We start from the raw sequence: 24,093 nt of genomic DNA, 5'->3' as shown, positions 1-24,093 counted from the left end.
CCACCGGATGAGCCACAGCATAGGGTACTCCTTTCAATGTGCACCCAAACCCCTGTCTAACACTCAAAGGAAGTAAAAGATGTGCATACATCTTCTACTTTCATGGACGTTGTAGCATCGCGCTACAAATAACCACAGACACTGGTTATGGTTTTACTGGAGCTTTATTCCATACGTCCAGCATCCACCCTGTCCCTACTCTAACTGCCCTGGTTCCTGTCACTAGCTCCTCCCGTTCCTGCTCCTCCCACTTAACTCCACCCCTCAACCACTAGACTACATCACACAATCCTACATCTCCCCCTTTCTTAACAAAATGAACTTAATTTCCACAGTGTTCGCAATTCTTCAATCCACCACACGGGTTGGCGGACAGCTTGTTCTTCAAGCATCAGTAGTGTAGAATCCTGGATTTTTCCTGACTTTGATCAGTCTTTCCGGTGTCTTAACCAAGGCATCCTTGACTACGGGAGTGCACTTTTGAGAATGCAACCCATTGCGTGTGGGCTTCTTATTATCCGGTTCCGCAGTTATCATGGTTCTTTCTTGTTGTGTGACTGCTACTGGCTCAGCTCGGTAATGGCAGTCTGCTTTCCTTGGTGACTCTTGTTCTATTGATGGTTGATCTCCTTCAGGAGTGGACGATGTTCTGGTCCTCTTCCGAGCTCCCACCTGTAAGGTTATTTCTCTTTGTCTTGTCAGGTTGGGAGCAGCACTGTTCTTCTGTTCACCGTCAGGCATGCCAGACGTTAATGTACTGTCTGAAATGGGTGTCTTGGCTTGATTCTCTGACTCGTTTGCTGCCTCTGTTTGTCTCTCCCACTCCCACTCGTGTTTGAGACTGGCGAAACCCTGAAGTTGGGGGGAAGAACATGGCGGCGGCAAGCTAGCTTGCCGCGGTGCTCCGTGCTGATCTCCTGCGGGATCGTCTCCCGCTTAGCGCTTTAAGCATTGAAGTTTGTTTGTTTATGGAGCCTTGAGTGAGATGTGCGATGTGCATATGAGCGCCGGCTTTTGGAAAGAGATCTTTGCTTGGTTCCAAAGGTAGACCCAGTACTCCCAATCTCACGTACCGATGGTGGTTGCCTGGTGGAGCAGCTGGTGGAGCACGGGAGTCCTCTCTCTGTCTCCATGGTTTCCTGCTCTCGATTTCGATCTCGGCCAGAGTGAAGACGGCTGCAGACACGGCTACAGAGGTAGCGGGCATTGCGGGGGGGATGGTGCAATCTCATCGGTTACAAGTAAGTTAGATATTGATGTCTCGAACTTCGGGCTCTGTTGCAGTCGGAGCGACTTGGCTTTTGTAAGAGGCAGTTTTGAAAGGGTTTCTACTACTCAACAGCCCTGTTTCAACAGCGCCATAGCCCCTCCTTCTCCCTCCGTGGTAAAGTGCTTGGAGGTACCAGACACTCCATCTAGTCCGAGGATCTGCATAGCCGCCCTGGAGCTTAGGAAGGGTAAAAGATTGAAAAATCTCTTTTTTTCTCCTCATAGGGCCACAGAGTCAGAATCAGAGCCTGATAGACGCTTAGACACAGATACTGACTTAAGTTTGGTCTCAGCCTTTAAGGGGGATATTCAAGAACAGTCCCAATATCCACAAGTTCCTGCTTCTGTTTCTGTTGTGGAAGGGTCTCTTGGGCGTGAAGTGGCTGATACCAGCCTTATATACCAGGCACTGATAGAAAACACCCTCATTCTGTCTGATTCCGACATTAATACTGTCAGTGTTGAGGAGCCATTACCGGCCCCCTCTGATAAGAATATTGCAGGTCCTTTTGGTGCATTTAACGTCACTGACAGCTTACCTAATACTCCCAAAAGTGGGTCTAAACGTGGCCGAGGTCGCTGACGAAAAAAGAAGGCAGATTTAAATAAGGTCGGAATTTTAGAAGGGAGGATTGAAGCTGCGGAAGGGGCTAATAAATCATTCAAGACGAAACCTTCCTCTTATTTAAATACTGAATTCAAGCCCAAAACCCCAAGTGTGAAGGCCAAAACTAAAGCGAAGATCAAGGATTCTAAAGCGTTACTCCCTGCAGGCTCCAAATTAACACCCTCACTCCGCGCCTATTTTAAAGCCAATCCACAGATCTTACATCTTTCTGAAGGCTCAAACAATCAAGATATGGCGTCGACATCAGAGGGTAACACCATATCGGTTGGTCAACCTGCCATATTAATGGATGCATCGTTTTCCGAGGAGTCGGATCAAGCTGGAAAACTCCCTGGTCAAATAATGGAAATGGAAATGGCTGCAACCACTGATGTAGAAGATAGCTCGCAAAGATCGCAAAGATCGTTAGATCAAGGAAGAGAGTCAGGTTAATCTCTGTTTCAATTGGCATCGACGCAGCAATTGAGTGAACCTCAAGATCCTACTACAGTTTATCTTGAAGAAGCTGAAGAATCGGATTCTAGCGACTTGCATGGCACGTCTAGGGATCCAGTTGAGGATGATTCTGTAAATTCTGTTCAACCCGATATTAACTCCTTACTGGTCCCACCTTTAACCTCTCATGCTCCGATGACGGCAGCCTCTGTATTAGAGATGTTCTTAGCTCTCACTCTGGAGATAAGGAAGGGATTCGCCGAATCTTCTGCCAATCAACTAGAGTTCAAAAATTATTGTGAATCACTTGATAATAAAATCGAAGGTCTCACTATAAGAACTGGAGTGTTAGAAGAAACAGTTGGCATTCACTCAGTCTATCTAGATCAGGCAAGGCAGGATATTAAAAAACTTACAAAGGAAGATCTGGCTCTTAGCGAGAGGATGGAGACCCTTGAAAATAATGCGAGAAGGGGAAATGGCCGCATTTTGAATGTTCCAGAAGGCTCTGAAGGGTCAGATATAAAATAAATATTGTCTCATTACTGAAGGAAGCATTGTCATTAGAAGACACTCCTGCAGAACTGTCAGTTGACATTCAGAGGGTACACAGAGACCCTTTCAAACTAAACCCACAGAGATCTAAACTGCGTAAGATTTTGGTCAATTTCCACACTTACGTCCTAAAGGAACGTATCTTAAATATGGCCTTGAAACAAAAGTCTTAGTCTGGGAAAGGCTTTACTTTCTTGATAAGATCAGACCTGTCCCGAACAACACTTGAAAAGCAATGGGAATTTGGGAAGCGTCTTGATGCTTTTAGAAGATTGGGCGCAACAGCTCAGCTGATGTTTCCGGCAGCTCTTAAAGTAATGCACAATAATAAGATGTACAACATCAGGTCGGTGCAAGCAGCAGATGAGTTGTTAATGGATCTGGGTAAAATGGCCTGTTAGGTTTAATGGTTAATGTTGACCCAAATAACCAGTAATGAGCCACCAATGATTTTGGGCAATGGCTTTGGGCGAAGAGAACCGCAGGCTTTAATGTTAGACGCCTTCCTCTTTCTTTCTCAATTGCTCAAGTAAGTTCTGGTCTGTAATTTTTTCATATTCTTAATTTTGAATATAAAGGAGCAGAGGCACATATGCTCAAATGTACTATATATGCACTAAATAACCATTAGTTAAAGATCTTATAGCTTTAATTAAATGTTTTAGAAAACTCTTCACTCACTTAGGTCTACTTACCTGAATAGATAGCGGTTAGACTTTTCTGTAGGGGATCAACCGGTGGGGCACTATCTACTGGACTTTGTTCCGGTTAGATAATGCAAGGGTTCTTCACGGGGGGGGGGGCTCTCACCTTGAGCGGGTGAGTGCACAGGGGTGGCAAAAATATAAAAAAGTCCTCAATAACCAGTATAGACGTTTTTGGAGCGGTAACTCATGTTTCACATATCTCACATATCTTATATATAATTGCTGGATGCAAGCATTTAACAGTATCATAATTATCTCTTTCTGGTATAACGCTAATCATGTTGTCTTATCGGTTAAGAGATGAGTAGTATAGGTCTCCTTTCCTGGAACATCAATGGCCTCCGCACCAAGCCCCGAGCCAGTAGAATTCTGCAATATCTGAAAGATTCGTATGAGCAGGTCATGGTGTTGCAGGAAACACATCTTACGCATTCTGAATTGTCGGTAATAACTAAAAAGAATAGATGGATTGATTTTATGGTCTCTACCACACAAACATCTCACACAAGAGGGGTTGCAATCATTTTCAAAAAAGGAGCTAAAGCTAAGCTAATCTCACAGGTTGTAGATTCTTCTGGCAGATGGGCTATAGCCTCAGTTCTTATGGCTGGAGTTTCAATTACAATAGTCGGCTTTTATGGTCCGAATCAGGACGACCCTTCTATATTGGAAACAATCTTTTCGCAGTTACTTTCTATTTCTGGACCTATAATTTTAGCCGGCGACTTTAACATTGTGTTGGACCCCATCTTGGACAAGTCCCCTAATAATCGTTCCATGGTTTTGTCTAAAACTAGATCTTTTTTACTAGATGTTATGAGACAGAAAAGGTTCGTTGACGTTTGGCGACAAAGGTCAGGAAACCAACAGGGGGTTTCTTATAGGAATTATAAATATCACCATAAGCCAAGGATTGACTATATTTTAACAACTCAAAGACTGGTCGATTCTGTTAAAATAATAGAATACCTCCCTTTGCATCTTTCAGATCACTCTGCTGTTAAATTGGTGATGGGATTGGGTAGTAAAAAAACCCCGACTGTTTGGTCTTTTGATCGTTCCCTACTCACTAATGAGGAGGATATTTTGTTCCTAAAGACAGAGACACGCAACTTTTTTCTAACTAATAATGGTACAGCCTCTGATAGAATTATTTGGGACTCATTTAAGGCAACATTGAGAGGGTTGATTGTTGCCAAAGTAGCCTTTCGGAGAAAGAGTTACAACGAAATGATTTCTTCTATAGAATCAGATATGGCTTGTGTTCAACATGAAATCGACCTAAATAGTAGATCTTCGAGGTCGATATTAGATCCCCTACATAACAAATCGGCGACCTTGAAGGGTACTCTGGCATCGACCTTGAGTTTGAGGGTCCAACAGAGATGGGAAGTCAGCAAGTTGGCCCACTTCGAATATAGTGAAGGTGCTGGCAAACTGCTGGCTTGGAAGTCCAAAGTAGATCAGGTCCGGAACAACATTGCATCTATAAAAATAGGTACCACTAATCTCTCTTCAGATGATGATATCAGGAAAGCATTTAGGGAATTTTTCCAGGTAATATATAAAGAAGACAAAGTGATATCGGTTGAGTCTGTCAAGAGCTGGTTGAATAATATTACTCTACCTTCCCTTTCTCTTGAACAATCCCAATACTTGGATAGCCCCATTACAGAGAGTGAGGGGATATCAGCTATTAGGAAATCTAAGAAGGGGAAAGCGTCGGGACCCGATGGCCTTCCGGCTGAGCTATACAAGATCTTAGACTCAGAGATCGCTCCTTTTCTTACAAAGTTGTTTAACCGAATTCTTTTAGAAGGAATGTCTCCTCCAGCATCTTGGGATGGTGCCTCTATTACCCTCATCTTAGAACCAGGTAAACCTAAGGAAGAATGTGGGTCGTATAGGCCAATATCCATTTTGAACGTGGATTATAAAATCTTTACCACAGTTTTATCATCAAGATTGGCCAATACCGCACCATCTGTCCTTCATTTGGATCAAAAGGGGTTCTTAAAGGGCAGACAATTATATGAACTGACCTTTGATTTAATTGGTGCCATAGATATAGCAACATCTAATAAGCTCCCATTGGCAGCCCTAACACTGGACGCAACCAAGGCCTTCGACAGGGTCAATTGGGTATACCTGTCGGAGGCCTTGGCCAAGTTTGGTGTGGGGGATAGTTTTCGTAGGGCGATCAGCCTCTTGTATAGCAACCCTTCTGCATCTCTTCTCGTTAATGGAGACTTATCAAGCCCTTTTTCTATCACTAGGGGAACCCGACAGGGGTGCCCGCTCTCCCCCTTACTTTTTGATTTTTACATCGAGCCCTTTGCGCAATGTCTAAGGGAGGAGGTCTCCATCAAACCTTTCCATTATCAAGGCTGGACGAGGAAGGTGGCATTATATGCCGACGATGTACTAATCTTAACATCAGAGGCCGCTACGGCTCTCCCGGCCATAGTGAAATTGGCTTTTGCTTTTGGACAGGTGTCGGGGTATGAGATAAATACAGCCAAAACGGAAATGCTTATCTGGAATGATGAGAATCCACCTATAGAACCCCATCCCGGCACCTCAATGCGTTATTTAGGTTTAACAATTGTAAAAGATATAAACAAAATAGTCCAAGTTAATTTGTCCACAGTACTTAAAGACTGCCGTAAGCTTCTCCAATCCTGGTCACATCTCCCTCTCTCACTAATAGGTAGGGTCAATCTTATCAAAATGTTATTCTGCCAAAGATCTCTTTTTTATTTAATACCATTCCCTTATACTTTGATCAAAATATCTTAGCCAAATTTCAATCAAACGTTTCATCTTTCATTTGGCACAACCATCTTCCACGTATCGCTTGGAAAAAACTAAGACGGCGACGTGAAAAGGGTGGGTTGGCGGCTCCAGATTTAAAAATCTATGCTTGGGCCTTTCAATTATCCCACTCAAGGATGTTGTTGAAGAATCCCGAAGCCTCGGGGTGGGCATGATGTATGCAGCAATGTTGAAGGGGGAAAATATCAATCATTCTAGTTTTCTTTTTAAGTTTGGAAATCCTAAGTTTTAAAAAAAAATTAAACTGAAGACTCTACAGGGTCTTGCTCGAACATGGGCTGAAATCATGAAATCTATAAAAGTAAATTACTTTTGCGAAAAAACCCTGTTGTGGGACCTGCCTGAAAGTCCTGTCTGGCTTGATGACATCTTGGCAGTCCCTCTGAGGGAGGCGGGCATGGAGGTTTGGGGGGACCTTTTCTACGAGGGAGATTTATTTTCATGGGAATATCTGCAAGCCAAGGTTGGCCCTAATTTTTCACGCTTCAAATATATCCAGATTTATAGTTGGACTGCAGCCTATAAAGCATCTCCTGCGAATAAAAATAAGTTTAAACTTGGTGGACATAGCCCTTTTATCTCCGACTTACTAAACAGGGGTCCAGAAAAGAAAGAAATATCTAGATGGTATAACTTTATTATGGAGGAGGCAGATGGAGACTTTGTCTTGCCAGAGTCATTATGGGGTTCTGTTCTGGTGGATTTGAATTTACAAACTCTTTGGAAGTCTTCTTTCGAGCTTCTGTGGAGCATTGTCAAGCCATCATGGCTTCGCAGAAATCACATCTTTACCCTCTATAGGGCGTACTACTCCCCCTCAAGACTCTCTAAATTTGCAGGAGGACAGCCAGCGTCTTGCGCAAAATGTGGTTTGATTGCTGCTTCGGATACTCATATGTTCTTGGAATGCCCGGTACTAACAGTATTTTGGCAGGATATCAGCAATTGCCTTACTGAGTCTCTAGGAAGACCTGTCACAATGGATTTGTCTCTGATTATTTTTGGAGTCTTGGAAGGAGTACAACACCTACCCAGATGTTTAGTTTTTTATTCCATCCTGCTCGCAAGAAGAGAGATCTGCAGGAAATGGAAGGACTCCTCACCTCCCACCTTTAGAGATTGGCAAAACTCTGTATTGCAGACCTCAGTCACAGATTTGGTCAGATCTGGTAATCGCAGAAAAGGGGCATTTTGGCACCTACTAACGTGGCTTCAGTGATGTATTCAGTTTTTTTTTTGTTTTTTTTTCCCCGAGTCCAATGATTGATCTCCTAAGGTGCTCTTTTATTTTGCACCATTGGAACAGCCGATACCCGGTTCATGCCCGGCTCCCATTTGGCTGCTAAAACTACCCCAAGATTTGCTGCGGGTTGGCAAATTAAGGACTGACATGACATGTTGTCCTTTGGTTCTATTGTGCGTTCGGGTGATTGATGCCATGGAGGTGGTCGGGACCATGATTTTGTTGACCCGACTGATCGGACAGACATGTTTTCCGACTCGGAGGAGTCGTTCGCCGATTCCCTTTGAGAACGTTCCTTTGAGGGCGTCTTGACTGGTAAGTTTATTGAGTTGGTAGTCTGTGCTGACATGCTCCTGGAGTCAGAGCTATCTACGGAACATTCCTTTGGGTACGTCTCTTTATGTGTCTTCTGTGTTGTTGCGGTGGAGAGATTGTTTGCTAACCACACGTTCACTTCGTTAGCTTCATCCTGGGGCATTTGGTCTTTACCCTTCTCACGGGACATCAATTGACCCTTCTCCGTTTTCTCATTGTCATAACTGTCTTGAGTGCACATGCCCCTCCCTTTTCGGTGTCTGAGTGGCTTACCACTCCTCATGTGGTTAGTTTCTTCTTCTCGCTTGTTGGGTGTGCTGACGTCCGTGCCATTGGGGTGATGTGTCTCACTGCTTGATGCTTCCTTCTACAGACTTTGGTGCATAGTGGGAGGATGCCCGGGGATGTTCGTCTGCCGATTTCCGGCGTTGACAGGATTGGTCCCGTCTTCTGTAGTTTGTCTTTCTTGCCCTCCTGTTGAGCAGGCTGCCATCTTGTCTATGGGTGTGATCTGTCCCACTTGACACTTCATCTGCTTCATAACCATTTTCACCATCGGTTGACTGACTCCTTGAGGTTGAGTAACTCCGTGAGGTTGTATCAGTATCATCATCTGTTGACTGACTCCTTGAGGTTGAATAACTCCGTGAGGTCGTATCAGTGCCGCTATTGCGATCCTGACTCATCCTGGTCTTTTGTGTTGTTGACTTGGGAGTATTCCATGACGCTTTGTCTCTTGTTTCGTCTTGGCTCCGATTCACCCTCCCTCTTCTCAGTTTTGTTTTTTTCCTGGGACTTGCCCCCAGACATGAGGGATTTCTCTTTCCAGACATCCATGTGTCTTGCATTCGAGTGCACGTCTTTTGATAAGTCTTTTGCTTTGACCCGCACTCCAACCTCGGCCCCTCTGATGATTCTCTTTAGCGACCACTGCCCCTGAAGAATCTTGTGCTTTGTGTCTGCATTTGAACAACCTTCGATTATCCGAAGCCGAACGGCTTCTTCATTTGTAAAGGTATTGAAGTAGCAGCGTGTACCAATCTTTGCAACCGGGCAATTAATTTTGGCAGTGGTTCTCCTGGTTCCTGCCGTGCTGGGGTGAAGGCGATGCGAGCATGGTCCACGTCTACCTGTGCATGGAAATGGGTATGTAGTTTCTTTTGGAGTCTCTCATAGGTCTCTGTATCCTTTTCAGGGAATGTTCTGACTAACCGTCGGCCCTCGTAACCTATCAGCTGGAGAAGTAGTGTCAGACATTTTCTATCTCTTCGTTCACCGATCGCGTCGAGGAAATCGTCCAATGATTCTAGCCACTGGTTCCATTTGGGGCCCAAACTGACTGTCAGTCTGGGTCACTGGGGGCGGTACTTCAAGGCAGGGATTGGGCCGATGAGTTGCTGTAATCACCGCCATGAGGAAGGAAAGTTTCCGTCTGCTACCGTCACAGGCTTGTTCACTTTGCTTCCCGTCTTATTTGTTGACCTTCTTCTGCCGAGTTCTTGTGTCTGGTCGTTTCCTTTGATTCTGGGAACGTTTGCCACACCTGCGTGACTGCTGTATTTTGCCCACTCTTGGTATGACTGTCTCAGTGAGTTAAGCTTGGGTTTCCTAACCATGCGTGACTCAGCAAATCCCCACTTTCTTTTGAGTTGCCTGGTAGCTGCAGGTGATTTGGGGCTCTTCCGCGATGATGCGTGACACCAGTGACATCTCATTCTTGCGATTCTTTCGGCCTGGCGCAGGTTATCCAGTAGTTTCAATGATGAGAGAATGCTTCCTTGATGTTCGTTTACTCATGTTTCTGGATTATTTTAGCTCCTTAGTTCTTCTTACTGTTGATCGTTTATCTCCGCGTGGTGCTGGAAGTTTACTTTGTTACTTGCCTTTAGCTCATGTTTGTTACGTTCGGGATTTGCACTTACTTGGTGCATTCAGGATTTGCACTTGCTTGTGCTTGCTGACTTCAGAACTTGTATTCATCCGTGCTTGGTATGCTCGGTTTGTACTGTCTCGTGCTTATGGTGTTTTGGATTTGCATTTGCTTGTGTTTGTTTCATTCGATATTTGTGTGGGTTGTGCGTGTCTACGTTGAGGCTTGCATTCGCTCGGACTTGCATATACTTGAAACGTGCGTTTGCTTGTACTTGTTGCGCTGTAAGTCTCGCCTCTCGCCAGTGCTTGTTAGTTTACCTTCGACACTGCTTGCTCCTTCACAGTTACCTGTGTTTGGTCTTTTACATTTACCAATACTTGTTGCTTTGCGTATACCAATGCTTGTTCTCTCGCATCTGCCAATGCTTGTTGTACTTTTCTTCCTTTTATCTTTCTCAATACTTGTTTTCTTAGACTGCTTCTTGCATTTGCATGCGCTTGCTGCGTCACTGTAACTTTCTCTTGCCAATGTTTGTTTCCTTCTTGTGACCTTTCCACTTGTGTTTGCCAGTGTTTGTTTCTTTACGTTTGCCACTGCTTGCTTCCTTATGGTTGCCAATGCTTGTTTTCTTGTGTCTGCCAATGCTTTTTTTATTATATTTGCCAATGCTTGTTTTCTTGTGTCTGCCAATGCTTGTTTTATTATGTTCGCCAATGCTTGTTTTCTTGTGTCTGCCAATGCTTGTTGCTACACTCGGCTCGCCTGACCTCAAAATGGCCGCCTACAGTTTGCACAGGGAAGATGTCCCGAGAGCTGCCTGACTCTAAGATGGCCGCCGCCACCGAGCTCTCACTTCACACGAGGTTTCAAGTTTAATCATTCGGCCTTCTAGACTCACCGGCAGCTGATCTCCAGGCAGCGCTCTCCAGATCTCGGATTCACGATCAGGTGAGGCTTGGGGTGGGCTCCCGCTGCGTCTCCCCAAGCTCCGCGTTCAGTCGGCGACTGCATGCCAACGCTCACGCATTGGGTGTGAGGTTTCCTACGCCGGAGCCTTTCGGGCTTTGTTTCAAGCTCCAGTTTCGTCGCGCTTATCGGCTCCTGTCAGCAGGTCCTCTGGGGGCACTTTCCTTTACCCTGGACACCTCTTCTTCACTTTGGGGTGCAGGGCAGAGTCGGGGTGGGCACCCGACCTCTGTTCCGTTGGGGCACGCCAATGTACACGCATCAAACGTGAGTCGCGTTTTGGCGCGATTGAGCGGTTCTTCTCTTCCGACGCTCGGGTGCTCGTTTCTCCGGTTCCTTCGGGCCCTTGTCAATCCCCTGGCTCTGGGGAGAGGGTCACTCGCTGCTGGCCTTTCTTCTTTAGGCGGCAGTACGGCTCCACACAGCAGCGTTCTTCTTCTTGGAACACTGCACGGGACAGGGTGCTCTCAACAGGGTTCTGTGGGCACTGGACATGCCGATCCCACCCTCGTCGCCAGTTGTAGCATCGCGCTACAAATAACCACAGACACTGGTTATGGTTTTACTGGAGCTTTATTCCATACGTCCAGCATCCACCCTGTCCCTACTCTAACTGCCCTGGTTCCTGTCACTGGCTCCTCCCGTTCCTGCTCCTCCCTCTTAACTCCACCCCTCAACCACTAGACTACATCACACAATCCTACATCCGTTTACAAGCATAGGATCATTGTAACAATTCAGCAGTTGAAGCATAACTAGGGTTGTGTGCGTCCAAACGTATGAGTCTCCTCTCACTCTTTTATTCTGATTTAGGCAATGTAATCTTTCAATGCAGCCTTGCACTTCAGAGGCACTGTTAACCATAGCTTACCCACATTAGCTATGCTCATTTTATTCCACCCAGATGAATCAAGGAAGGCGGTGGAGGAAACAATATTACAACCTCTGACCTTCCAGCTGACTAAAGTACAACAGTAGGGACATTTCTCACAGAGATATCTTAGCTATTTGTGCTTACTAGATGATTCTACTGGTGAATTGCATACGGCATTAGAGTTGTTGAAAATATCCAGCAACTCTTAGGATAATGGGTCAGCATTGGGGTTACTGCAAACATGCAATCCTGCAGTCACAGTGGGTTTCAGGCGTTGGCCTTATGTTCTACCAACTGCTGGTTAATTAGCAAATTTCAGCAAAACAATATGTTAATGGATCAAGTTCCTGAAATAACTACACTTGCAGTGCAGTGGCAGGTATTTTTCTAAAGGTAATGTGTAAACTTTAGTTGTTGCTTGCTGTATTCAGGAATTAAAATCGTTCTAATGAGTTGAAAAGTAAGTTAAGATAGCATTAATAATCTCAGTTTATACACGGAGACAGGCTGTTGTCTGCGAGAAGAAATGTTGCAGATACCTGCGGTGTGAACACAGATTAAAAACAAAACTGAACGCCACTTCACAACATAAATGAGAAACTTGATAAAAGAGTCCTTTAAATAAAAGAGGTGAGCATGTTAAGACTTGTTTTTTGGCAAGTGCAACATTGCATATTTTACAGAAGCTATTTCACTCTGGGAGTAGGGAGAGATTTTCTCACACAGAGTTTCAAATCAATGTTCCTGTGCTCTCATGCGTGATCAACAAGCTATGGTCGCGGTGCACACCTTTCTTCCTAAAGAAACGTTCACGTTATGCGTTATGCTGGAATACTGAGGAAATACTGCTCCTGAAAGCACCACTTTATGCAGCGTCATTCCTATTTTTTGACACATCATATGGCCCTTATTTGTCATAGATTTAACGCATCATAAGATGCCGAGGTGTTTTTTTTATGCCTTCTGAAAATACTGCCCATAACCTGCAGCTCACATCGGTCCTACCAATGGCGCTGCGAGTTGTAGTTTATTTTTGCGAAAAGCATTTTTGTGTCCCCTGCAGGTGACATGTTCCTAATGCGAGTCTTTAGAGAGCAAACTCAAACTTTCATTCGATACATCGAGTACCATTCAATTGGGTAATAATTTTCACCTAGTATTAAGTGCCAACAATAATCCAGTTTAACTGTGCACAATATTAATGGCCATTATAGGTATAATTATACACACCTACCTACCCACTGCACAGTAAACCTCCTGTGCATTAATGACATCTTTTTCTTACATATACAAACAAGCATTTACAATGCAACGGTTTCGCCTTCGGAAAAGTTTGAGCCATTGGCATTGTAAATGGCAAACTTTTTATTTATGTGTTGGTTTTGAAAACAGATAAATAAATGGCATTCTCATTTACAATGCCAATACACACACCCACACAAGAGCCCCCCACACACACACACACACAAGAGCCCCCCACACACACCACACAAGAGCCCCCCACACACACACACAAGAGCCCCCCCACACACCACACAAGAGCCCCCCCCACACACCACACAAGAGCCCCCCACACACACCACACAAGAGCCCCCCACACACACCACACAAGAGCCCCCCACACACACACGCAAGAGCCCCCCACACACACGCAAGAGCCCCCCACACACACGCAAGAGCCCCCCACACACACACGCAAGAGCCCCTCACACACATACGCAAGAGCCCCCACACACACGCAAGAGCCCCCCCCACACACACACGCAAAGAGCCCCACACACGCGCAAAGAGCCCCAAACACACGCAAAGAGCCCCACACACACGCAAAGAGCCCCACACACACGCAAAGAGCCCCACACACACGCAAAGAGCCCCACACACATGCAAAGAGCCCCACAATTAAGAGTGGAACTACGGATAGATAGATTTTTTTTTTTTTTAAACGAGATAGAAAATTACTTTCATATGTAAACCTAAGGAGGCATGCAAGACTACTCCCCGGTGACCTACGGTTATACTAACGCCCTGTATATAGAGTCTAAGAAAGGCTAACAAATCAAAGAAGCTGTCTGAAGGAGAACATTTTTTAAAGAAGCAATAAAGCTAAGGATAGAAACATGGTAAATGTTGACTCCATGGCAGGCATGTGGTATTGAAAATAGGTAGGGCAAAGTGTAAAATAATTTGACATGGCAAACATTATCTGCCCTAAATTTATCATACGTAATGAAAAGTAAATCATTAAATACCTGAAGGAAAAACTACACCAGTGTAAAAAAAAAATATTTAGATAACAGAAAGCAAGGTTCCAAGTAAACCATCACTAAATGGGTGAGCCTATGTGGCACAAATCAAATAAAATTGTTTCAGGAGCACCATTACATATCTCCTTGGCATCCCTTTTATGTACAACTCCCTTAAACATGTATCTACTCCATACATTTAATCACCTTATTATCTACTTAGACTCCTTTGAAACCTCAACCCTCCTGTCTGTTTATCGAAAGCAAAGGTTAAATGGAGGGCAAGGGAATCTACTTTCACTTGCTAGATAGACCTACATCTAATTTGACAAATAGCAGTAGCAAAACGTGGACATTATATTTTGTAGACTCTGGGGGGAGTTAATATCATTGAGGTCATACCAGAGAAAGATCTCCATGTTCAGCACAATTATTTTGGCATTATGGTATCCTCCCTCAAAGGTACTCATCTGCTCCTTGTGCCAGCTCCGATTCTCTTGATCTAACCATGAATGTTTGACAACCCAACTACCTTCACAAAGTAATCACAGCACCAGATAGGTCCTTCTCCTCAACTACTACCTAAGCATCCCTGACATACTTACTGTTATTTTCTTCAGCTTCGTTCTCTGTTCTCATCGGAGATGTTTTAAGGCTGCCTTTTTCTTTAGTCCCTTTAGCGGACTTTTACATAAGTCCATTGACTACCAAAGGATTCTCCACAGGACGGCCTTACTTATATATCCCTCTGTTCTTGCAACCGCTGTAAAATCTTTTCCACTCTTCAAGACCACCGAATCTGTTTCCAGGCTCCTCTACCAACTTCATCATATTCGACGAAAATGTCTCATCGTCAGAGCGCCTCCGAAACTATTCACCTCCTTCTCTTGTGGCACCAATGCTTTATGTCTAGCTCAAGCCCAGCCCACTGCCCTCTGCTCCCCCGTCTCCTCATTTACAATGACCTCTCTTAACCTCCCAAAATGTACATTTCAGTTCACTTCACCTAATCGCCCACCCCTTCCCTCGCACTGTACACCATCAGCTGGCCACTTTTTCTCCATGCTACATTTACACCTTCCCCTGGTGAACTGACGGCCCCACTCCCGCCCCCATCGCCCCACCCTTTTAGAGGTTATCCTAAGCTCTTGGTTATCCTGGACCCTTTCTCCCCTCCATCTATCGCCCCATAGCACCATCACACCCTCCGCCCCATGTGACCTCTCACCTCCTCTTCGCTCTCGCTCCTGAAGCACAGACAGGCCGCGCGTTTCTTGTAGCCGTCCCCATCGTAGGTGCGCGTCTGGTTGGACTTCAGCTTCATCATTCTCTAGCGGCGGGGCACAGGCTGGTGTGAACGTGGAGTCCAAGGGAACACGGGCAGGGCGTTCTAGGGGCGCGGGTTTAAAGAGAAAGGGCCGACAGCAAAGGCAGGAAGGCGGACTGGGGACGAGTAGGCCGTTATAAACAGGACAGGGAGGATGGGTATGGAGCTCCAGGGGCTGAATGGGGCGGTTACAGAAGCAGGCACAAGGTCGGGAAAGGTGGCAACCAAAACAAAAATAAAAATGGGACAGACGCCGGCACTAGATTGGGGTGTGGGGGTCGTAAACCACGTAGAAGGGCAGGGCTGCGATGATTAACGGACGAGGGCAGATTCAGGCCTGGCGCAATGAATGCCGTAATAAGGGTGACAGGTCAGAGGGAGCACGAAGTAGTAACAGGTTAAGGGGGTTTACTGTAGGCAGGGACGGCCCAGTGGGTGGCGACAGGCCGAGGGAGGGGGTAGGAGCCGCCGGGGGAGCACTGGGACCGGACAGGTGGTAGTACCTCACTGGAGCCCCACGGGGAGGCCTGAAGGCCCTGGGGGCGCTAGGTCAGGCTCGGCCCTCCTTGCTGCTCTCTCTCCGGCTTTACCGCTCTTAACGCTGCCTAAGCCGCCGCCTGGTCTCCTCCGCCCGTTCCTCCTCGCTCAAACCCGCCATCTTGGGTCGCGCTACGTAAAACACGCATATGCGGCGAGCCCGCCTCACCAGATACTCCTGGGACTCCTTGTTTACTGATCACGCTCAGCCTCGCAGCCCCGGTGGATTTAGGCGCACCGCGCCTCACAGAGCACACTCGCTCCTTGCCCCGGCCGGTCCCAGCAGCCCTCCGCCCGCTCTCGTTTCCTCGGGGAGCGGCGGAGGACTAGCGCTGCGTTCCAAGCAGGGACAGGCAGGCCAGGGGCAGGGGGCACTCACGGCGCTCCCTCGGCGAGGTCGGGTCGGTCTTCCCCGGCTTCGTCACTCCCACGCAGCTTCCTACCAAGCAGGGCGCCGAGGACCAATCCGGTCGCGGCGTTCACGCCAAGCCTCCACACACGCCTGGGAGTCAGCCAATGACAGCGCGGCTCCCGGGACCTGCCCCTGGATGATGCTGAGCCGGCAGCCAATCAGTGCGCGGCCTCGGCGATGACGCGGCGGCGCTGGGCCAATCCCAGCGCGGCGTTACTGGAGGGGCTCGTCTTGCTGGGCCAATAGGAGCGCGGCGGCTTCGATCTTTGCTGCTGCAGCTCCTGGTCACGAACGGCCGCTTTGGAGGGTGTTTCTGGCCCCGGGCCGCGACGGTGATTTGGCGGCAATAGATTTTCGGGGCCCCAGGTCGCGGTTAGACCGTTTCTAACCAGCAGATCAACAGGGGGGATCCTGGGCGCAGGGAAACACCGCGGGCCTCGTTTCACCCCTGAATCTGTGCCAGCAGCAAGCACGGCCCGGCCGGACCAGACACGGGGGCGTTCCCGGCGTCGCGTGACGTCGGCAAAAGCCAAAGAATCTCGGGAACGCCCCCGTGTCTGGTCCGGCATTGACGGACGCCTCTCTGTTCCAATGGCTAGCCTCCATTTATGGAGCTAGCCAATGAAGCAGAGAGGCGTGTTCAAGTCACCCATACTAGAAACTACAGATTTCTCTGGAGGAGGAGCCTAACGGCTCCGCCCCCCAGCGAAACCTAAAAATGTTTCTACAAATCGTGCAGCAATCAATTGCAGCTCTCTGCCTGCTCGCATGCTTTATTCACGTCTTTTAAGCTCAAGTCGATGTATTAAGATTTTCGAGACATAACATGGTAGGTCTTAAACGTTTTTCCTTAAAAAAAAATCCCCCATATGTTTTTTGAGAGGTTTAAAAAAATAAACCCATTTTCAAATGGTATATTGTTAGGCCAGAATGCGCATTTATTTCCCTCTTATAAAACACATCTAACACTATTTCATGACCCAGCTCTTGAAAAAAGTATTTAATTTTAATACCCTTCGAGAATGAGTGGGCTGCAGTTCCCCTGTCTTTTGTTTCAGTATTCACAGCCCATGATTACAAGCCTGATGGCAAATACCACCAAACTTGCACACAGGGTGAATAACAATACTACTGGGTTCGGTAAATAACAAGTGTCAAATAACACTAATTATTAGTTTTTATTGTGCACCCAGGGGCGGGAGCGTCCCCCCACTGCTCGCAGAGCAGGAGAAAGGAAAAAGAAAACGATAACAAACATTGTTATAATTTTCTGTGTTTGAGTTAAGGGGCTGGTGCCACAGAGGGAGGAGTGGTTCATGCACTTACGTGCACATGGCGGTTTGGCCGGCTGTTTTGGGCCGGCAAAACATCCATGCACACTTTCATGTTCTCCTCAGACTGTAAAACACAGCCTGGGTGGAGAACATGCACAGGGTGCATGTCCCCGTCTGAGCGCCGAACCACAGCGCTCAGACCAATCACAAGGCTGCCTAGCAGCGATGTGATTAGTTTAGGGGAGACTGTGTGCTTCTCGGACCCGTCCGTAAAGGAGGAGAGAAGGAGGCTGCCGTAAGAAGATAGGGATTTATTTGTTGTTCTCCCCGGTCCTGCCAGCGGCCACTGTGTGCCCTGTAGAATCGTTATTTAGCACGAGTTAATATGAATTTGTGCTACTTAGCACATATGGTAAATACCGAATATGTTATTTAGCACATGAGCTAAAACGTCACCAAATGAAGAGTACAACCACAAAACAGCAGGAAGTGGACATTTCCTGGCATTGGAATTTACTAGAGTGTGGAAATGAATCCCTAGAGAACAGAAACAGCCAGAGCAACATTCAAAAGGATCTCAGGACAACCTAAAAGTACACCAACAACTCCTTCCTGTGGGTGTGTGCAGACATTAATTTTGTGTACACAAAGTACTTTAAAACAAGTCAGAATTCACTTCCAGCCTCTGATATCACTCATTCATTGCAAGTAGAAACATGTCAAAATGTCCTATCATGAACCCAGGTAGGTAAGAGAAGTATACATTTACGGATCGTGAGATGGAGGTCTTGCCCACACTGGTGGTAAAACACCATGGCATTGTAATGTGCCAACTAATGCTGAAGATACCACCAAAAACTAAGAAAAACATGATTGTTGAAGGAGATAATGGCCAAAATCAAAATTGAATCAACGCATCCATAAGATGTTAAGAACATTAATAAAAACCTTGAAATTCTAGGTACGTAAGTGAGTTGCCAAGCACAAGCACTAAAACATGGCAACTGGTAGCAGTTCTTCACCTCAACCCTATCTCAAACTGTGGGAAGAATAAATTATGACCCTCCTCAACATGTCTGGAGTGGAAGATATGAAGAAAGGTCTTGATATTGGAGGAGTCCAAGTTAACAGTCATGAAAGTCATAATGGAAGTACTTGTGGTTGTTTAAAAGTTGACGTGGCTGAGAATCATCATTGCTGTGAAGAGTGGCCGATGTAAATTGATACACATATTCAAAATGATCTATGTATATGTCATGGGAGCCAACAACTCTATAATGGTACTGCTGACATGTATAGAAATTGAGCTACAACAATTATAATGCACTGTAATCTTGATAATGAAGGGTTGAGTTGCCAGCCCAGTAACTTAAGGATGTTGTGTTACCACAGTGTGACTAATGTGGCTTCTTGTCAGCATCATAACATTATGGTTTCGTACAGAGCACTTAACACATTTGTACGGTATACAGAGATCCACATACCACTGCATTTGCACAATTCCTTTTTTTTGTAGTTTTACATAGCGCAAACTTGACCCGAAGATATCAGAGCATTTTACATGAGCACCAGTTACGTTCCAGACAAAAAAGCATTTTTTTGTTAGGCGCGGGGAGATTAAGTGATTTGCCCAGAACCACAAGATGTTGAGCATCCCTGTCCAGACTCAAACCTGGCTCCCCAACTTCGAGGTCAACTGCTCTAGCCGTTAGGCCGCATCCTCTCTAATTTGTTCTTCTGTACCGGAAGTCACCATTTGTACATGAGTGCAGCTAATTGACCCTATGATACCAGGGAATCCTTCTGTAGCTCAGGTGTTTGCTTTGCTGGAATTAGGTGTGTGGGTGCCCAAGATGCTCACTCATTTTCTGAAAACCACCATTGCTTAGCAGTCATTTGCTAAGGTTGACTGAGCAATGTCAAGCTCCAGTTCTACTGTCTGCTGTGTGGCGCCTGTTGCAAAGAATTCCAGTGCTGCTAACATTTTGAGGAAGAGGGGGTGGCAGTGGATTCCTATGTTTGGCTCCAGGCTAGCTGTAATGGTGAAAATATGTTTTATTCAGTTCCCAAATCTCAAGCCGATTCATGCTTATGGGTTCCAGCCACATCCTGTCAATCCAGGCTCTTATCCTGTGTTGCCGTGCCATTTGACGTCACGTCAACATTCTCATGCTGCATGGTTTGTTGGAGTAGAACATGGATCTGGCACAGCATGATATAGTGGCCTAAGAGTGGTGCATCCATTTTGGTGGACTGTAGAATGGAAGTGTGAACTGCTGCAATCAACCTCTGAGATATTCACCTGTCCCCAACAGTTAGTGAAGGTCTGGTCCTGTGTGCAAGTGTGTGCGAAAGTCTATTATTTGCAGCTCAAACTGTGCATGTCCTGTGTTTTTTTGCATTATTCTGTTGGTCTTTAAATTAATTTTGCTATTGATTTACAACTTTTTTTTCCTACACTTGCATGAATTTTTACCAGCTGTTTCTCCCTCACATACTTGTAGGTGGGTGTTATTTACCATAGGCATTATTTTACACATGTGATAAATAGCTTATGTGTTAAATAGCACATGAGGACTACAGACATGCAGTTATAGCACAAGTGCTAAATAAAACATACAGTCTAACTCGTGATCAGATGATTCGTTAAAGTCATGCACTGTTTACCCCTGCATTTGGTAAATGCCACTAAGCCTAAGTCATAAATAGGGCCACAGTCTCTTAGGGCCTGATTACGAGTGGGTTGTTAATTTCCGACTCCTGCATAAACCCCTGTTTGCGCAAGGGTGTGCAAGCAAGCGGGCCGTGGAGACTGGTAAGGGGCCCGCCACAAACCCCTACCGCCTACCGGGGGCAGGACGATGAGTGGGCATAGCTAGGCCCTGCAAATCCCCGGGCGCTGATTGGGCAGCATGGTTTAAATTGCCCAACAGACAGGCCCGTCCTGGGTGCGCACCAGGATTTAAGGAGGTGGGGACACCCCCACCCAGAACATGTGCCTTCGCTGTTGACCCACCCACCCACACCAGTAATGCGGGTGTCACAGCTGTAGGTAGCGGACGGGCTCAGGCAGGGTGAGGAAATTATAGCAGGACAGCAGGAGTAGCGTAATAGCCAAAAGGGAGCCGCTAAAACCTGTGCCCTTGCGCAGAGCGCAGAGATATCCCTTCGGGAATTGAATCAGGCGCTATATAAGGAAATAAATAAATAAATAAATGTCTTAAGGAAAGGGCACAGGCAGCAGGCTATGGGTAAGCAGCGGGTCAGCAAAAGGCAGACACAGCACTTGCAGCCTGGGCCAGGCAGGAGGGCCGCCCCCAACACTTGGCAGCAAGGTGTAGCCTAAAGGCCGCAAGAGTAGCACTAGACCTGTTGAGAAGGAGAATTCGCTCAGGGCGCTGTCACAATGACTGTGCTGTTAAGGTTTAAGGACTGGACTGGAACCCCAAGCGAGGAGGCGTGAATGACATGACTGGTTTGAAAGTAGACTAAATGTTTAGTATCGCAATATGTAAATAAAAGCTGCAGCCTATATGCACCATCACCACATTGCGTTATCGGTGACTACAAGGGAAAGTGGGTGCATGTGTAGGCCGGGGAGCTCAAGCAGCTTGCCCACCTGGGAGGGGTTTGAGTTAGGCATTATTTAAGTAACCAAATACCTTTTAACTCGTGATCAGACCTGTGTGTGAACAGTGGTTTGCCCAGGGGTCGGAACATAACAAACAACTCATAATCAGGCACAATATGGCCCTAATTACGAGTTTAGGCGTTATTTATTGCAAATGATAAATAAAAAAAACACGGGTATGATATTTATCATGAGCGATAAATAACACCTAGCACGAGTTTGTGGAGAATAATATACAGAAAAATCTGTATGGTATGGTATTGTATGGTAAATACTGCACAATTTCCCCTGTTAAAAGTTGGCAGATTTAACCTGCTGAAATTTAACTGAAATTCAACAGCAGCAAAGGTATTTATTTAACACATCCGATAATTATCAGATGCGTTAAATCAGGGATACTCAAAGTACGGCCCGGGGGCCGCATGCGGCCCTCCTGACCTCTGATGGTGGCCCACTGGGGAATAGCAGCACTGGGCTGCTGTTCACTTGACAGAGCAGGTACATTCAGAGAGCTGTGACACAAACAGGCGTACTATATTTACTTGTTAACTAAAGGCGAAAAGGTGACCTAGAGAACTTAGCTTTAGGAACACCTTTAGTTTTAAAGACCTCTTGCACTAAACATGTAAAAACATGATAAACTCTCTGTAAACTAAAAAAAAAGTGTCTTTTATTAACATGCAGGAGCTTTTTATCTTAGATCAGATTACATCGCTGCATTATGAGGCATTTGTTAGCAGTGATAGTTTTCAAACACAATCATGGAAACATTCACGCTGCCCCCATTCTGAAAACAATGTCATTAGTCAACCAAGAGGCAAGTCCTTTTTTAAGTGCACCTTGTGCGTAGCCTTGGATTTTATATAATTGGCACATTGTGGATTAGTAAATAAAACACAAGAAATGGTTTTGTACAGCACACCTCCTAAACTCAGTAGGTTATAAGGGGCTCTCATATGCTGTAATGGAGAAATAGGAGGAAAAGTCAAATTAACCAGTTGCGTAGGATCACACAGTTTTGTAAAGTGGGGACGCCAGGAATGATAGGCTTTCAGTTTCAGGTTTAACATTTTGTAATTCAGCCACCAGGTGAGTAGTTCTATCGCTCTCAAGTTTTATATTGGATGATAATGCCTCTGTGGCAGACAGGAGTCACCTGAAGGCTCAGTTTGTTGTCCAAGCCATGCATCTGCTTGCGTCCCCCTACGCCCACCTTTCATCACCCCGACGCTCGCATTGGAAGCACCAGTGCGGGCTCCAGGGCATGCCACAGAGAGTGCTCCCCCCCCCCCCCGAAATGTTTGCGAGTAGCCATGCCTTGAATAGAGCCAAACTTGTGAATGTCTTATTACTTACCGGTAATCTTCATTACCCCGATTAGGGTCCTCCCCGTCCCAGTCCTAACAACCTAACAACGTGAGGCAGGACTGCCTCACGTTGTTAGGACTGGGACGGGGAGGACCCATGAGGGGTTAATGATTCCGACCCTTGGTAAACAGGTGTTGTTTACGCGCGGGTCTGAGTTTAGAGGCACAATCGTAATCGGAGCCTAAATCTTTGGCAGAGAAAAGTTTTCCCCGACCTCAGGGACCGGACCAGCAGACGCCAAACAAAAAAATAAATAAATCCGGGTGATCGGACTCACCCGGGTCCGCAACGGACTTCAATTTGAGGCCGTACTAAAGCCATGGCCGTAGAGAACAGTCAAGACAATCAATTCAGAAATGAACACTCGTGGCAAACAGCGAGGTCCAAATAGTATGTTCTAAGCTCCCTGTTATATAAAAAAAAAAAAAATCCGGGTAGGTTTTTTAGGGTGAAATCACAGTTTTGTAATGCGTGTATTGCTTTGGCGCTGTTAAATCTTGGAATAATGTACCCCTGGCCCCACGCCCCCTACACACTCTTGCAGTACTTACCGGGGTTCATGAGCTGAAGCAAGAAGAAGGCGAGGATAGCCCCCTGGCTACCGGCGGAGGGGAGAGATGCCATGCCGCGGTTTAGAGGTGCGGTCTGGGGTTGGGTTTACCACCTCAGGTCGAAAAGAAAAGCTTCGTGGCTCCACATTTCATCACAAAATGGTGGGAGCAAGCCTTTGCCCAGGAAACCTCCAAACTCTTAATCCATTACGGCGCGGGGATACCCCGCGGGTGATATATGATTTCCTTCTGGGTTTGAGGGGCGAGAGGTCCCCAGGTGGCCACCGCCTGCGCTCCCGGACGCTGCTCGGAATGGCTGCCGCCGCCTCGCGCTCCAGTAATGCGGCTCAGTTGCTTTCACTTTCGTATGGTATCCGGACCTGGGATTTCCGTGATGACTGGGCTGGCGACTTGGCGAGCTCAGTGCTCAAGGGAGGAAAGGTGCGATGTTATCTCCTTCTGTGCCGGGAGCCGCCAGGAAACTGCCTGTCATAATAACTAACTTTCTAACTCGTTAAACGTGTTGTGCCAGAGAACAGGCAGCTCTCCCCTCTTCCCACGAAGGACTGAGCATGAGGGACAAACATACAAATAATGACCCCCCCTTCCCCGACACATTGTGCAAGCTGAGACTTCTCTGAGTGACTGGCTCCAACACAAGAGATCATGGCATGGCCGGGCTAGAAAGGTGAGAAGGGTCATGACGTCACAGGAATCAATAAATCACCAAAACGTCCTGCGCCTTCACCAGGCATTCCTCTAATGTTAGCAGCACTTCTATCTTCACAATGACGTGCCAGGTGTTGATGCTGGTACCGTGTGTGACGCTGGCTTACTTACAGTTGCCAACAGTTCACTGCCATGACTCACCCCCCCCCCCCCCCCGAGTCTGTCGAGCATTCTGACCCAGCATGCACCTGGTGTGATTTATTGTCGGAAGAAACTTTGTCCAACGTCACCAATCTCTGTATTTTCAACAATAAACCCTGTCTAACCAGCCTCCCCCTCGTCGTGATCAGAAAATTACCAGGCAGTCCCCCATCATAAGTT

The 24,093-nt window shown here is 46.5% G+C and overlaps 1 protein-coding gene across 2 annotated transcripts in view; it reads right to left on the bottom strand.

The window, feature by feature from the left end:
• LOC147678019 (C-X-C motif chemokine 16-like) overlaps nt 1–23,698 on the bottom strand; it is a 126,230-nt gene extending 102,532 nt beyond the window's left edge. For both annotated transcript variants that reach the window (XM_086945901.1, XM_086945902.1), the window contains exon 1: nt 23,044–23,698. In XM_086945901.1, coding sequence (XP_086802027.1) covers nt 23,044–23,116 — 73 coding nt within the window. In that variant the 5' untranslated portion in view covers nt 23,117–23,698. The remainder of the gene's footprint in view (nt 1–23,043) is intronic.
• Between the last annotated feature and the right edge of the window lie 395 nt (nt 23,699–24,093).

Source organism: Lissotriton vulgaris, chromosome 12 (genome assembly GCF_964263255.1).
Source record: "Lissotriton vulgaris chromosome 12, aLisVul1.2, whole genome shotgun sequence".
Classification (NCBI taxonomy): domain Eukaryota; kingdom Metazoa; phylum Chordata; class Amphibia; order Caudata; family Salamandridae; genus Lissotriton; species Lissotriton vulgaris.
This window is presented reverse-complemented; position numbering and strand designations above follow the sequence as displayed.